At 41.7% G+C, this 17,617-nt stretch overlaps 1 protein-coding gene across 5 annotated transcripts in view; it reads right to left on the bottom strand.

The window, feature by feature from the left end:
• The window catches only part of PAM (peptidylglycine alpha-amidating monooxygenase), a 184,601-nt gene that overhangs the window by 27,209 nt on the left and 139,775 nt on the right, over positions 1-17,617 (bottom strand). For 3 of the 5 annotated variants that reach the window (XM_044275971.1, XM_044275968.1, XM_044275970.1), the window contains exons 15-16: positions 14,565-14,876; positions 3,113-3,242 (exon numbers count right to left, since the gene is read on the bottom strand). In XM_044275971.1, coding sequence (XP_044131906.1) covers positions 3,113-3,242; positions 14,565-14,876 — 442 coding nt within the window. The remainder of the gene's footprint in view (positions 1-3,112; positions 3,243-14,564; positions 14,877-17,617) is intronic. The other 2 variants (XM_044275973.1, XM_044275972.1) reach the window with 1 other exon arrangement.

A 17,617-nucleotide genomic window follows, 5' to 3' on the forward strand; every position in this document is an offset into this window, starting at 1 on the left:
GGTTGTATCGGAGTGCCTCTTCCTTGTAATTTTTGGCAGCACTTGCACTTTATATACAAATAAATATACAGGAAAGAATGTTTCCTAACAATTTTTCCTCTAAATTCGATTTTATCTTCGGTTTTATGCGTATTATTGTCAGTCTGTAAAAGTGGCGTACTACTCGGACAACATCGTTCCCAGTAGCGACCTGCGAGTCCAAGGTGCATCCAGACACACTCCCCATGCTGTTTCCGAACCACTTCGGTGGTGTTTCCATCAATTACTGACCTTTTCCTGTAAACCAGACACCCTCCCCACTTCAGAGCAGGGGGTGCCTGGTTTAATGCTTAGGTTCTCCTATTGACTTCCATTGTGCACCCGAGCATACTTTGGTGCTCGACCAACACTGACACTTGTTATAGGAAAGACCACTGCTGCAATTCCACATTTGAACACCAGAGAGCGCAAAAGTCAAAGTTATGAAACTGGTCTAGACATTTCCTATGAGTGAAGCAAACCAATGCTTGTACCTTGAATTATGAAATCAGATAAAAAAATATAAAAAAAATGGTGGAGTGACAGAACTATAGGGGTTAAGATGTTCATGTCACAGTTGGACCCTGTTTTTACCCTTGTTTATGGGCTGCAGATCAGTCCTAGGCAAGTGAACAGGGCTGAGCAGGAATAGCAGACATGGCTGATCCACAGTAGGAGCGATGCTCTGAGTAGGGATGAGCGAAGCGTGCTTCTGATCTTAGACCCAAAGTCGCTTCGCTCCAAACTTCATTTTAATGCTGTACAGAGATCTGTCTCTGTACAGCCTTAAAATGTATGGGCTCCGGCGAGGCGGAATAACTTCTGCATTTGATTATTAAACTTAAAAACCATTTTAAAACAGGCATCTGAAGTCCGCTTAGTACCGACTGGTACCTCAGTACCAAAGCCAACTTAGGAACCAAGTTTTATAATGGTTTTCAAAGTTATTCATCCAAGTCTTGCAGGCACAAATAATTTCAATGAACTGCCTCGCCGGAGCCCATACATTTTAATGCTGTACAGCATTAAAACAAAGTTTGGAACTAAGCGACTTCGGATCTAGGATCTGAAGCGTGCTTCGCTTCTTCATGGACCTGAGCATAAACTACCCTATTTTACAGATACATCTGGAATTGACAATATAAACCAATACCCAGGGAATGAGGATGAAATAAGTCTTCACTGAGCCACTGTGCGGGCAGCATGGTGGATAGCACTTGCAGTGCTGGGGTCCTAGGTTTGAATCTGACCAAGGACAACATCTGCATGGAGTTTGTATACTGATAGGGACCTTAGATTGTGGGGACAGCAAGTAAAGTTAATGTCTGTAAAGCGCTGCGGAAAATGTCAGTGCTATATAAGTAAAATAAATAAAATGAAACAAATAAAAAATACTAATATATATATATATATATATATATATATACACACACACACACACATACACACAGGTCCTTCTAAAAAAATTAGCATATTGTGATAAAGTTCATTATTTTCTGTAATGTACTGATAAACATTAGACTTTCATATATTTTAGATTCATTACACACAACTGAAGTAGTTCAAGCCTTTTATTGTTTTAATATTGATGATTTTGGCATACAGCTCATGAAAACCCCAAATTTCCTATCTCAAATAATTAGCATATTTTATCCGACCAATAAAAGAAAAGTGTTTTTAATACAAAAAAAGTCAACCTTCAAATAATTATGTTCAGTTATGCACTCAATACTTGGTCGGGAATCCTTTTGCAGAAATGACTGCTTCAATGCGGCGTGGCATGGAGGCAATCAGCCTGTGGCACTGCTGAGGTGTTATGGAGGCCCAGGATGCTTCGATAGCGGCCTTAAGCTCATCCAGAGTGTTGGGTCTTGTGTCTCTCAACTTTCTCTTCCCAATATCCCACAGATTCTCTATGGGGTTCAGGCCAGGAGAGTTGGCAGGCCAATTGAACACAGTAATCCCATGGTCAGTAAACCATTTACCAGTGGTTTTGGCACTGTGAGCAGGTGCCAGGTCGTGCTGAAAAATGAAATCTTCATCTCCATAAAGCTTTTCAGCAGATGGAAGCATGAAGTGCTCCAAAATCTCCTGATAGCTAGCTGCATTGACCCTGCCCTTGATAAAACACAGTGGACCAACACCAGCAGCTGACATGGCACCCCAGACCATCACTGACTGTGGGTACTTGACACTGGACTTCAGGCATTTTGCCATTTCCCTCTCCCCAGTCTTCCTCCAGACTCTGGCACCTTGATTTCCGAATGACATGCAACAGTCCAGTGCTGCTTCTCTGTAGCCCAGGTCAGGCGCTTCTGCCGCTGTTTCTGGGGAATGCGGCACCTGTAGCCAATTCCTGCACAAGCCTGTACACGGTGGCTCTGGATGTTTCTACTCCAGACTCAGTCCACTGCTTCCGCAGGTCCCCCAAGGTCTGGAATCGGTCCTTCTCCACAATCTTCCTCAGGGTCCGGTCACCTCTTCTCGTTGTGCAGCGTTTTCTGCCACACTTTTTCCTTCCCACAGACTTCCCACTGAGGTGCCTTGATACAGCACTCTGGGAACAGCCTATTCGTTCAGAAATTTCTTTCTGTGTCTTACCCTCTTGCTTGAGGGTGTCAATGATGGCCTTCTGGACAGCAGTCAGGTCGGCAGTCTTACCCATGATTGCCGTTTTGAGTAATGAACCAGGCTGGGAGTTTATAAAAGCCTCAGGAATCTTTTGCAGGTGTTTAGAGTTAATTAGTTGATTCAGATGATTAGGTTAATAGCTCGTTTAGAGAACCTTTTCATGATATGCTAATTTTTTGAGATAGGAATTTGGGTTTTCATGAGCTGCATGACAAAATCATCAATATTAAAACAATAAAAGGCTTGAACTACTTCAGTTGGTGTGTAATGAATCTAAAATATATGAAAGTCTAATGTTTATCAGTACATTACAGAAAATAATGAACTTCATCACAATATGCTACTTTTTTTTAGAAGGACCTGTATATAGTCTTCCTATAATGGCTATTGAAGCTCTGAGGTTAATTAAAGTATGGCCGGTGTTATTAACAAGCTATATTCCTACAAGTCACATGTTACTTACTTTTCATCCCACACATGGTCACCTCTGTGAAATATAACTAAATTGTCGTTGGGATCCAGAGCTAGCCCAGACACCTGCCCTACTTTCAAATTTACTCCAGGCCAGTCAACGTCCTCTTCCAAGTGAAAACCTAAAAGAAATAAAAAAATAAAAAAATCTATAGGGTTCACATTGTATCTATATTATCACTTCATAACATACTATTTTTGGCCTTCAGATAAAGCTTGCAAAAGTATTATAAATCATAAATAGTCCAGAATAGCTTCCAATCCATTCTACATTCCTAAACGAATGCATTATTAAATTGTGACCAGGTGTTCACAATATCCACCATAGAATTTAAAGAGGTTTTCCAAAAAGCAGCTGGCCCCGCAAACCCAACTTAACTGCACGTACCACGCCTATAGAAGAAAGCTTGCAATATACTTAGCCTCCTGAAGTTGCATGGATTGGCCTCTTGGAAACCCGGTCAAATGAGAATCCCCATCTGAAAATCCAGCTTCTGCTGACGTCACCTCCTTTTCCAGGTTTCCAGTCTGGACTATGAACGGGATGTCACTTTCACTGGGGGGGGGGGGGGCCAGAAGTATTCCCGTCCCTGGTGCATGTGCAAACTCCTGAATGCACTTCATCTACACGTGTGCAGGGACGTGACATCCCATCCATCGTCAAGGCCAGAAAACTGGTAAAGGATGTGACGTTGCTGCTGGAGCATCACGTGACCAGGTTCCTTTCTTCTTCAAGCATATTATGTGTAATTAAGGTGAGTTTGAAGGGTCCGTGGGGGTCCTGGAAAACCGCCTCATAATATATATTCTTTCGGCACCAGGCCACATATTGGCCAGATGACAACAACTGCGAAGATACGATAATTAGGAATGACTGCTAATTTAAGTGACTGAATGGTCATTAAAAAAAACTTCCAGACTTTTAGCAATAAATCAGAATAGCAGGAGCCAAGTGAGTTGGAAGAGGCTGTTAGAACGTGACTGCTATACTATTCATTGCCCTGTGAGTGCCGCGTGAGCCAGTTATCACTGTTATTTCTGTGTCTGATGAATTAGTTCACACCATAATTATCTCTAGTGTCTGCCAGTTGCTCTACCATGCCAAGTAATTGTCCTACACAGAATAATAACTCAGCCCCTTTAACAATGGAACGCCATATAAAGCACATTAAAGCGGTTTCTAGAAGAGACAGAAGCTCTATGGCACACGCTGATACTGTACACTAATCATTTTATAACTTCTAGAAAGAACTAAATGTTCTCCATCCACCACGTAGGTTCCTCTACTGTCATTAACTGGTTTTCTCCAGCTAAGCAGAACATTGTGGTGCACTTCTAATGATATCTAGCGCTGCTGCAGCTTGTCGGCCGAGTCCCTAAATAACATAACATATTCACAGAGTGCCCAAACGACATAGAAATAAACACAATTGATACATGGACCCAGTGTTCATTATATTCCCAGGCACATCTTCCTCAGTGATGTGTACTCACTAAAGGGATCATTTATAGGCACAAGCCTACAGGCATAATCAACCCTGTCCATCGGGGAGGGAAACCGTACGTTTATTAGGATCCACATATGAACCAGCAGCACAAAGAAATGGGTTAATTGCACTTGATGGTAGTATTGTGTACCTGAGACAATCTTAATTTATTGCTTTATTGGCCCCATTAGAAACCCTGTTGTCCCTTTTAGAACCTCTACCTCGGGATCCTATGCTCCCTTGCAGAGCCACCTGCAGGGCTTGTGGCTTTATGGATCCTAATCTACTTTTTACAATCTACTATTAGTTTTATTGCGGACCAACAACTGTAACCTGATTTAACACATCCATCAAAAAGTAGAGTTCTAGAATTGAGCAGGATGAGATAAAATATAACCTTTATTTAAAGGGAATCTGTCACCATAATTCTGGACTATTATCTGCAGTAATACTGCTCTAAATTGCTATTTTTGTATTTTCCTACTGCCCCCCATTCCCCCGCTATCAGCATATAAAGCTGTGCAGAAATACAGTCTGGACTGCTGTGCTCACCTAATGGAGAGGACTCCTGTGTGCATACATGGCAGTCCTGACAGCGTATTTCAGCACAGCTTTATATGCTGATAGCAGGGGAGGAAAATTTTAAAAAAATAGCAATCTGATTCTTTATGTGCAGTGCTAGTTATTTATAACCGCAGATAATAGTCCAAGACCATGGTTACATACCCCTTAATCTAAAATGATATCCAGAGATCCAACGTGGCATAAATTGCTTGCATGTTTTGGAAAATCGCCTGACTCATAGCGCACACTTGTAGTGGTAACCCATCCCTCAAAAGCGCATATAATGTCATGAGATCTGATAATTAGCAGGCAACATAAATATCACAAATTCAACAAGAGACCAAACATACAACTTGGGATTAGTTACAACTTATGTAGCTATAAATTTTATATCTTTTCTACGTTCACAGTAGCGTTGTGAATCTGGCTAGCCTGATCCGATGGGCTGTTAGTAGAACAAAAACCACTGCATGCAATGGTGTTTGTCCGGCTGAAACCTGACATTTATGCTGGGAAAGCGTCAGTATCAATGCCGAATCCCTTTATAGTCAATGGGGAGCTAGCACTACACGGTCATATCTGGCACTGCCGGATATAGTGAGCTCAGCCAGATCAGGCTACTGGAATTCAAACGTAACTGTGAACGGAGTCTTAGTGACCGAGGAGGTTGTATTCATGCACTGTGTGTGCTGCCTCCTGTATTCATGCACTCTGTGTGTGCTGCCTCCTGTATTCATGCACTGTGTGTGCTGCCTCCTGTATTCATGCACTCTGTATGCTGCCTCCTGTATTCATGCACTGTGTGCTGCCTCCTGTATTCATGCACTCTGTGTGCTGCCTCCTGTATTCATGCACTCTGTGCTGCCTCCTGTATTCATGCACTCTGTGCTGCCTCCTGTATTCATGCACTCTGTGTGTGCTGCCTCCTGTATTCATGCACTCTGTGTGCTGCCTCCTGTATTCATGCACTCTGTGTGCTGCCTCCTGTATTCATGCACTCTGTGTGCTGCCTCCTGTATTCATGCACTCTGTGTGCTGCCTCCTGTATTCATGCACTGTGTGCTGCCTCCTGTATTCATGCACTCTGTGTGCTGCCTCCTGTATTCATGCACTCTGTGCTGCCTCCTGTATTTATGCACTCTGTATGCTGCCTCCTGTATTCATGCACTGTGTGCTGCCTCCTGTATTCATGCACTCTGTGTGCTGCCTCCTGTATTCATGCACTCTGTGCTGCCTCCTGTATTCATGCACTCTGTGCTGCCTCCTGTATTCATGCACTCTGTGCTGCCTCCTGTATTCATGCACTCTGTATGCTGCCTCCTGTATTCATGCACTGTGTGCTGCCTCCTGTATTCATGCACTCTGTGTGCTGCCTCCTGTATTCATGCACTGTGTGTGCTGCCTCCTGTATTCATGCACTGTTTGTGCTGCCTCCTGTATTCATGCACTGTGTGTGCTGCCTCCTGTATTCATACACTCTGTGTGCTGCCTCCTGTATTCATGCACTCTGTGTGCTGCCTCCTGTATTCATGCACTGTGTGCTGCCTCCTGTATTCATGCACTCTGTGTGCTGCCTCCTGTATTCATGCACTCTGTGTGCTGCCTCCTGTATTCATGCACTCTGTGTGCTGCCTCCTGTATTCATGCACTGTGTGTGCTGCCTCCTGTATTCATGCACTGTTTGTGCTGCCTCCTGTATTCATGCACTGTTTGTGCTGCCTCCTGTATTCATGCACTGTTTGTGCTGCCTCCTGTATTCATGCACTGTTTGTGCTGCCTCCTGTATTCATGCACTGTTTGTGCTGCCTCCTGTATTCATGCACTGTTTGTGCTGCCTCCTGTATTCATGCACTGTTTGTGCTGCCTCCTGTATTCATGCACTGTTTGTGCTGCCTCCTGTATTCATGCACTCTGTGTGCTGCCTCCTGTATTCATGCACTCTGTGTGCTGCCTCCTGTATTCATGCACTCTGTGTGCTGCCTCCTGTATTCAGGCACTGTGTGTGCTGCCTCCTGTATTCAGGCACTGTGTGTGCTGCCTCCTGTATTCAGGCACTGTGTGTGCTGCCTCCTGTATTCATGCACTGTTTGTGCTGCCTCCTGTATTCATGCACTGTTTGTGCTGCCTCCTGTATTCATGCACTGTTTGTGCTGCCTCCTGTATTCATGCACTGTTTGTGCTGCCTCCTGTATTCATGCACTGTTTGTGCTGCCTCCTGTATTCATGCACTGTTTGTGCTGCCTCCTGTATTCATGCACTCTGTGTGCTGCCTCCTGTATTCAGGCACTGTGTGTGCTGCCTCCTGTATTCAGGCACTGTGTGTGCTGCCTCCTGTATTCATGCACTGTGTGTGCTGCCTCCTGTATTCATGCACTGTGTGTGCTGCCTCCTGTATTCATGTATTGTATGTGCAGACTTTACCTTTAGTAAAAACGAACCCTGTACTGAAAGCCACATCTGACCTTATCCACAATTAAACTTGTAGATATGATTGAACCACCCTAACTCCTGGATGCAGATGTTCCCTCAGGATATCACCCTGACATGAGAGAAATGCATATTTAAGGACGATGCCTCTGCAAGTTTTAGCTAAATGTTGTAAGAAATGTTACCTGCATCTTCTTAGTGTTACATTGAGTGTTTCTCCTGCTAGTGTTGATCAAATTATTACGATTCAAGGATTTAGCCTTATGATAATTAAGGATAAGCTTATGATAACCTCCGGCAGTGTATACATTCCAGGATTCAGAATGATAAATGGAATCACATGGGTTGACACATGGGTCACATTTTTTGGAACATGGATCGTTATCCCTGGGGACTCTTTAAAGGCTACACAAACACCTTTGCATTTTTTTCTATTACTATTATTGTTTAATTGCATGTATTTTGTGTTAAAGGATTTTTTGGGGGCTTTATTAAAAAATAAAATAAAAAATGGTGTTCTCTTTGGCTTCTATAGCATGTACATAGAGCACGCAGCCCACTGCAGAGAGCTGATTTGATAACTTTTTGGCCATCATGGGAAATACTATATGTGGCCCTAACCCAAAACTTTCACTCCAAGAACACCATTCCCAGTGAAGGATGGTGGTTTCAGCATCATGTTGTGGGGATGCTTTTCATCTGCAAGGAAGGAAAACCTGATCAGAATTGAAAGAAAAATATTAAGACTGGGGTGGAGGTTCATGTTCTAGTAGGACAAGGACTCATACTGCTAAAGCTACATAGTGGTTTAAGTAGAAACAGTTAAAGGGAGTCTATCACCTCCAAAATCAGTTGAAGGGGTTATCCGGGTATACATTTTTTTCCTTTACCTGTGCTTTCCCTGCCAGGTACTGCAACTTAGGGTGGTTTCCCATCCGTATAACGGATATGTTGTTATAAATAAATAAAAATATTAACTTATACTTTTTTTTTTTTTTCCAATGGAACTCTATGGAGACAAATGCAACTGTATGGCATCAGTCTGAGGCATCCGTTAACGTATACTTTTTTTTTTGTAGAAGTTAAATTTATGGCACAAACGTGATGTGAACCCACCCTTACTAATGTACTTGCGCTACTTTTTCTGTCTCGCTCTGGAGATCGGGGAAGTGGTCATGTGAATGTGCCCTCAGAATCCACACCAAAATGGTCATGATGTCAGATCCATGTGATCTTGGAATGGGTGGCGTTTTCCACGCAGGGAAAAGTGTAGTGGACGTTTACACATTGTTGCCTGATCTTGCAGCGCACAGAACTATGGGAAATGTTGTGGCTGCAGCTCATTTATGCCCACAACCTGGACGTTCTGTAAACAATGGAGCGCAATGGGAGCATGGAGACTGAAGGGAAGACTCAGGAAAAGTTGACACTGTTATGCTCTGTAGTAGACTAGATGGGGTTTACACAGTACTATTTTTAGGATCCTGCACTCCACAATGTAGGATAGATGCTCAGAAACATACACTTGCTTTTTTTTTTGTGAAAATCTTGTCCTCTAATCCTGAGAAATGCTTTATTTAAATTTTGTGCCAATAAGGTTTTCAGGGGGTGGGCCTACACCATATGGTGCACCGGTCTTCCCCTGAGCCATTGCTACTGGGTCAGAATTTTCAGGAACTGTCAATTAAGCCAAAGGGGAGATGCTGTGCAGGTTTATAGAGGAGCAATGGTGCACCAAACTGAGCAACCACACCCATGCTGCACCTACAATCTTTATTTGGGTAACATAATGAGAAGTATTTCTCTTACAGGACTGAATTTTCACAAAAAAATGGTTAAATTTAGGAGTAATTTTAACTGGTGGTATATTTAATTTGATTGTAGACATGATGGACTCAATTTATATATTAGAATGGCTTAGTCAAAGCCAATCTCAGTCACATAGAGAATCAGTGTCAGGATTTGATGACCACTGTACACCTGATCTATCCTCTGGATAGGTCATCAGTATCTGATCGGTGGGGGTCCAACACCCGCCGATCAGCTCTTTGAGAAGACACCAGTGCTCGTAGTAAAGCCGCGGCCTTCTCTCTGCTCACCAAAGCACAGTGCCGTACAGAGGCTTTGTTTAGTATCACAACTCGGCTCCATTCACTTCAATGGGGCTGAGCTGTGCCCAGGTCATGTGACCAATGAACATGACATCACATTGCCTAGGGAAAGCTGTGAGAAGGCCGCAACGCTACTGCAAGCACCAATCCCTTCTCCAACGGCTGATTGACAGGGGTCTTGGAACCCCCACCGATCAGATACTGATGACCTGTCCAGAGGATAGCTCATCAGTATAAAAAAATAAAATAAAAATAAAAATAAAAAAAATAATCTTGGAAAATTCCTTTAAATGAGTTGGAAATGTTTTGAATGCAAGAATGGGCACTGTGTAGATGTTCTAAGCTAGTAGAGACAAGCTCAAGAGACTGGCATCTGTAATTGCAGCAAAACATGACCCCAGAAAGTACTGACTTTCAATAAACATTCAATTTCTTTTTTTTTTTTTTCTTTTTTTTCTTAATTATTGTTTGTGTCACAGTCAAAAATAATTTGTACCTTGGAAATCATTAGGCATGTGGTGAAAAATCAAATGGTGCAAGTCCCCCAAAAATCCAATTTCTACAATTCCTTAATGCACCGCATATGCACAACAGCACCCACATTGCTGCTTGCGCCTATCAGATACAGTATACATAGAGTACATAGAACTGTTGTGAAGGAAACCTCCCCGTGTCCCTAGAAATTTACTGTTAAAATTGGAAAGTAAACTGTAGACTTAAAACACGTGCCCGTAAGGAATCCCAACAAACGGCTTGTCCTGCAGTAAGAATTTATCTGGTGCGGGAACAAATATTTTCATCCATTTATGTTATATTAGTCACTGTAGAATCTAGAGGAAATGAGACTGCTCTTTCTGCTTCTCATATTCTGTAGTTTGCTGGCATTCAATGCAGGACAACATGGTAGAAAAATATATCTGACAGTTCATAAATCATATTGTGTAATGCACTAGAGATAATTACACTAAAAGCAGCCACTTCCATAGCAGCATTCGGAAATAAAGTGCTCAAGCAATCCCTTGTCCTAGATGGAACCATAACATGGTGTATAGACTGAACAGTGGTGGGGCAGCAGACAGCCACATCCCTACCAGCTAAAATACGTTACCTGCGGACTGGGACAAGGGGTTTGCAAAGTAGGAGGCCACCTACGGCTAGTTTCACACTACTATTCCCTGCATTCTAGCATTCTTGACATATTTGATGGGTTCCGGCTTGATCTCTGCCGGTCCCCATGGGGTGGAGGGCATTCATGTAGCTTCCAGCAATGCTAGTTCCAAAGAGACCCAGCAAGCTGTTGGAGCTTGCTGGATCTCCAGAATGCTAGTGTGAAATAAGCCTAAGGGGGACATGCAATTTATGGGATTAGAGGAGGAGAGAAAAAAAAAAAAAAAGACAGCTCTACCGACAAATTTCTTTCTTTGGACAGCCTTTTGGATACTGTGTGTAAGCAGCTATGATTGCTGTAGGTTATGGGGTCCAGTGAGCGCTCGCTTTAGTTCCCACCCAACAACTATCATCCCTGCCCCAGGGAGCAAAAACAAAAACAAACATATCCAGGGTCAGACTGGCACACCAGAGTACCAGAGGATCATCTGTGAGCTCAGACTCTAATACAATAGTGGGTCCCAACTATTTAGGGGGGAAAAAACTATTTGGCTGCCTTTGGCGCCAATCACTTGCCACTAGGGTCTAATTCATTCATTCAAAACGTATTCTAGAAAATATAGAGGTTGAGCCCCGAGAATCATTTTCTGTGGTAGACCTAAGGGACTCCAGTCCAATACTGACCATGTCCATCAAGTGCAAGCTCTCTCAGATCAGTTCTACAATAATAATTAGATTATTGATGATCCTCACTGAATACTTATAACCAGGCAACCTTTTAGCTTTTTGTTTTTAATTTTAGCACAAGGCCACAACATATCTGGCAGGCTTGCCTGGTAACTAAAGATCTTTATAGTTGTCTATCCCTTTCAAACAGTTTCCTAGTGCCTTTTTAATGGATGACAAATTTCCTAGACATAACAACAAGGCACATAGATGAATACAAGGCAGCCAAGACTTCTGCAAGGTGAAAATAACCTACTCTTTCATTTCCAGTTGTCCAATACAGGGTCATAGAATCTTATTGTCATATATAAATACTACTTGACATAACTCCAGAGATCTTTTAGAATATATACTTGCCATTCTCACCAGTTATTTTCTTGTCACGTGAATACACTCCCCAGATATCTCCTAATTACTTTTTGTGTCCTGCACTCTGTTCTTCCAGTTTATACTTTCTTTTTAGGTTTTATTGTTTATTTTTCCTATTACAAACTCAATTAAAAGTTTGGGAAATTCAGTCTTAGGCTCCATTCACACGTCCGCAATGTGTTTTGCGGATACACGGAGCCACGGATCCGCAAAACACGGAAAGCGGCAATTTGCGTTCCGCATTTTGCGGACTGCACATTGCCGGCACTAATAGAATATGCCTGTTCTTGTCCGCAATTGCGGACAAGAATAGGACATGTTCTATTTTTTTGCGGAAACGGAAGCACGGATGCGGAAGTGCGGATCCGCAAATGTGGATGCGGACAGCACATTCCGGCCCCATTGAAAATGAATGGGGCCGGAACGGATGCGGATCCGATTTGCGGACGTGTGAATGGACCCTTAAAGTGGACCTGTCACTAATAATCCATCCAGAGAACGGATTGTGTGAACATTGTTTTTTTGTTAAAGACAACAAATGATGTTAAGTGGAACTGAGAAACGGTCCGACTATCCATTTACAAATTTCCGTTTGTTGATGCAGAATTTTTTTTCTCCAGTCTGAAACAGAATTCAAATTCCCTTAGGCTACATGCACACGGACATGCGATGTACATTTTTTTTTTTAACGGCCATCACAAGTCTGTTTTAAGACCAATGGTAGTCTATGGGGTTATTCACACGGCAATTTTTTTTGACCGTCAGTGAAAAATGGACGTAAAAAAATTACAACATGTTCTATCTTGTCCGTTTTTCAACAGACTGCCCCTAAACAATTGAATGGGTCCATTTTTAACGTCCGTTTCTCAGAAAGGCATCAGTAAAATAAACGTCCGTTTAAAATGTCCAATATCTGGCTGAGTGGTTCAAAATACTGCACCAGATACATGGCAATTAAATACCCTTTCTGAATACAGTAACATTCGTTTTTCGTGACGTTATGTAACATATAGTTCCATTAAAGGGGGTTTTCCAGGACATTAATCCTGATGACCTATCAATATCAGATAGGTATGGGTTTGAAACCTGGTATCTCTGCTGATAGGTTTATTGCAGAGTACACAGCTCTCCAGAACCAGGCACAGCTCCGTACACCGTGTAGTGGGCCATGCCAGGGTTACTGCAGCTCAGTCCTATACAACTGAATCAGACAGACATGGCCACTACACAGTGCATGAAGCTGGGTTTCCGTTGTCTTCTCTCCAATTAGCTGATCAGTGGGGGTTCATGGAGCCGGAACACGTTGATCTGAAATTCATGACCAATCCTAAAGATAGGTCATTGATATAAAAACACTGTACTTTGTAAAAGTATAGGATGTAGAATCCCAAATTGGTTCCTTCATGGTGCTATAATAGAAAGCAAAGCCAAATACACAGATAATAAGAAAAATCTTACAAAAATACAGAAACAAGGGATAGATAACGGTTATATCATTAATCTTAAACAAAACAAACGGCTCAACAAAACAAACTGTAAAGTCAATAATAATGAGTTCTATTCATTAAGATATTGCAACATCAACTTGATGTATTAACAATGATGCCATAGAGATAATTGATTTTTTTTCTTTGGTCTCCAACAGAAGCACCATGCAATACAAGCTCTAAATACACACACACACAAAAAAAAGGAAGAGAAGAATGTAGTGAATGATTAATATGAGACGGAAAGATGTATTTGGAAACATCGACTTGGCAGCCAGAGATGTGAAGACAGCCTGCAGAGCAGCCCACGCACAGATGTCTGCCATGCATACATATTGCTTACTTTTAAAAGGATAATCGCCACATGCCATACTATTATCTGGCTTTCCACATTAGCAAGAAAGACTAAACACAATCAATATCGTAGAGACCACAACACGAATTAAAACAAAAGCAATGCCGTCAAGGTTTGCTGCCATAGAAACCTGAAGGGAATGAGTCAGGATTTTGAGCCTGCACTGTGGACACGGGGCTGAAGATGAAAAGGCCAATTAATACGGCAGGAACTTTAGCAACTCTTCACGCCGTTTTTGCTTTTGATCTTAGATCTTTCGGTGCAATCTCTTCGATGCCGGAATTGGCTGACTACAGTTCAGTTTGCAAATTATAGCCATAGGTAAAGGTGTCTAGTCAGGAGACTGCTGAGCGGTTCACAGTTGGGGTTCAGCTTTATTTTAAACTATATGACGTTGTCTCTAGAATATGATTTTATAGATGGCTTGGTCATTGCATTTATGCTTGCTAGCAGTCATGTTACTAATGAGTTGCAGTTGCACTCAACGTAGATTAAAGTCTATGCTGGCAAAGTCGGATCCAACTTGTGACCAAAGGGCAGCATGTTTATTTTATATTAGATATTGCAATGCAAAACTGTGATCTTTGTGTTGACCGATCAAAGTTGCAATGTAGCCCTAGCCTCAGACTCTGGTTGTGGACATCACCATGTTGGAGACCTCAAAAAGGTCTCATTTTATACACTAGGTAGGCCACACAGTTTTTTTTAATTAGGAACAATAGAGGTTTTCTGGATTATCACCAGACTTCCCTTCAGGCTAATGTGGAGCAAGCATATATGCATAGCTACTGGAGAGCGTTTCCCAACCAACCTCCTGGATGCCAGTTGTCCACTTGATGACGTCTAGCTGGCTGCACCAGGGACAGCATATTGCCCGGTGGTCTCAGTGTGGATTCTAACTTGTGGAATTTGTGAATTCGATCTCTGACCAGAATGGCATCAGGCCTCTCGTCATGTGCTAAGACTTGTCTGGATATGTACCAGCCAGGGTCTTTCTTTTGTACCACATTAGAGATCTCCGCTACGAGATCAGACCCTATAATATCAGTGGGGTTATATTTGTGGACATGAACAACATCTTCCCTTTCTCCTAGGAGTTTGGAAAGGACGGAATAGAAATCACCTGTGCAAGGAAAAACATAACAGATAAAAATAGAAAAGAAAAAGAGATTAAGACAGATCACAGTGGACACAAAAATGTCAATGTATTATATTATATAGCCATACTTCATAAACAACATTAAATGAATAACAATTTCTGGGGCCGCAAGTGCATCCAATATGTAAATAGAAGCAGATGGCTCTGTCTGGCATCCCTAAGCCAAATAATTGGCCTGTCCTTGGCTCTCTTTTGAGATTTTTCCAGTACTATTCACATGATATTTCCATTTTTTTAACTGATACAATAGAGACACATGAAGAAATCCATGTTTTTATATGTTTAGTCCATTGACTATTGCACAAAAGGAGGAAGCGCTAGAATTTTGGTGCATCTTAAGCCATACCCCTTCTGTCACGAAACCATTCCCTTCCCTTCCCTCCCCCTCATTTGGCGACACCTAATAAATGTGGTGCAAGGCCTGTGCGCCAGAATGCTGGCTCAGTTGGAGTCAGAATTCTGGGCATTTGCATTAGTAAATCTGCCCCTATGTTTCTATGTAAAACACAGCTCTCGGCCGTGGGGGACCCTTTCGGGATTTCGTGCTGCCTCTGGATACCCGATGAGAGATTCCCTGATGGTACTGGTATATTCCTGTTTTAATGCTGTTACAGATATTTTGGCATAATAAACAGAAATAGGGACATAAATGCTTGACAAGAAGGAAGAACATCATTTGTAGGAATTTCTGATATCATTTGTGCACTTTGCAATGGGATTTCTGTTGTAACCCTCTTATTGGTTTTGTAGGTCTGCACACCAAAATATATATCTCTAAGTCTTATAGGGGTTATCTCTAATGTAAAAAATGAAAATCAAACACCATGTAGTTCATGACCATCTCTTTTAAACAAACAGAGAATCAAGCCTGTCCCTCACATGGATCTAGAGATCTTTTCATTTACTGCTCTGCTAGATTTCAAGCTGATATCTCAGGGGCATGTCATTTCTGATGGGGTTTGTATTCTTTCTGCAGCATCTCTCTCCTGATCAGAGTTTAGTGGCATGTCCTTTAGTGGCATGTCCTAACAGCCTCTAACAGTAGATATGGCTGGTGGCAGTAGAAGGATGGAACTGAGCATGTGCATCCACCTCAGTGATGATACTGAGGTGGACAGAAAATAAGTAAAAGAACAAAACAGCAGATGGAGCTATACACAGACAAATTTTTATGGAATAACTATACTAAATTTGTATTTGGCTATACTAAATTTGTAATTAAATGTAATTACAAAAGCAATTAAATCCAAGTGCTGCTATGCAAAATGTAGAATAATTTTCGTGGGACAATCCCTTCATCACTTTTATATTATTAACATATGCAAAGTAGTAATAATACTGACTCTCAATGAAGATTAGAAAGTAGATTAGTACAGAAAGTAACAGATAGGTGGATATGATGTACTGAGCAATAAAGTACTACCTGGGATTGATCCCTATGCCCCTATGGAAACCATATGCTCTGCTAGGGAAAACAGCAGAAACCCCAATCCTGCTCCCACACAAAAGGACGCTTTAATAAATAACATAACATTTTGTAAAAAAAAAAAATTCTAAGCTTCCATACAAATCTTATGAGCCTAATGAAGTATCACATTAAACTGGCTAGACTAAACACACACTTGTCCAAAGTCAAATAAAACATATGCTGGCAATAATTACCTTCTCAAAGTGAAAAGAAAGCAATTAACACAGAGAAAACTGTTAATAAGTTATTTTTACAACCGGCAAAAAAGAAAGACCCTTTCCAAAGACAAATCTTATTTAAAATGTCTGCCTGATCATGACAGAACCAGTCACGTCCATTTCTAATGCTGGTATTCATCCTAAGGGTGCCCATACATCTTGGATAGCTTTCCATTAAACACCTGCTCAGACACAAGGCGTTTCTCTCAACTCTATCCCAGCTGATCATGCAGGTATTCTCAAGGTATCTCCTGTGAGGACAAAGGACTGGACGTGCTAAAATGCAACATGCATCTGCTGTTGGGACAGAATCAGGCCACCCCCAATAGTCAGCTGTACCAAACAAAGTTGGTATATTCTGTTGACTTGCATCTAAATAATGGGCGCCTTTAGATACTGTATCTAAAAATCAACACCTTACTTTATTTTGGCGATGGGTCGCTGAAACATCTACATATCGCCCAAATCTTGTACTGGAATTCACAGTATCTGAGTCCCAATACCCAAACGTCAATATCAATGTCTACTTGATGCAGAAGTTATTTTAGTAATGTTCGCTGCTCAATCTGAGCAAAGTGACTAACCACTGGAGGATGCGACCTAGCGTTCTCACTCTAGTAATAAAGTATACTCTTTGAAAACATATTTTTGGAAACTAGACCTTAGAGGAGGATCCGAATCCAGACACTCATCTATTAAAGGAAAAGTGGCTACAAAAAGATCTCTTTTTGATCAGATGAACCTGCACGGCCATGCGTTATATGGTCAGTCAATGGATTTCAATGGGCATCATGTAATGCTTCTTTTCATCTGTGGTGATACTACAGGGAAATTGAATACTAGCTCCCAGGTTCCCTCACATATTATATTAGCAAAAAGATTAAACCAGGACAACCCCTTTACGCAACTGTCTTTGAGGAATCAGTCAACCATCTATTTGATGTTACTTTGGAACATGTGTATTTAAAGCAAGGAAAAATCTTTCATACAACTCAATATAAATAGTAAAATATGGATAG

This window comes from Bufo gargarizans, chromosome 1, assembly GCF_014858855.1.
Source record: "Bufo gargarizans isolate SCDJY-AF-19 chromosome 1, ASM1485885v1, whole genome shotgun sequence".
Lineage (NCBI taxonomy): Eukaryota > Metazoa > Chordata > Amphibia > Anura > Bufonidae > Bufo > Bufo gargarizans.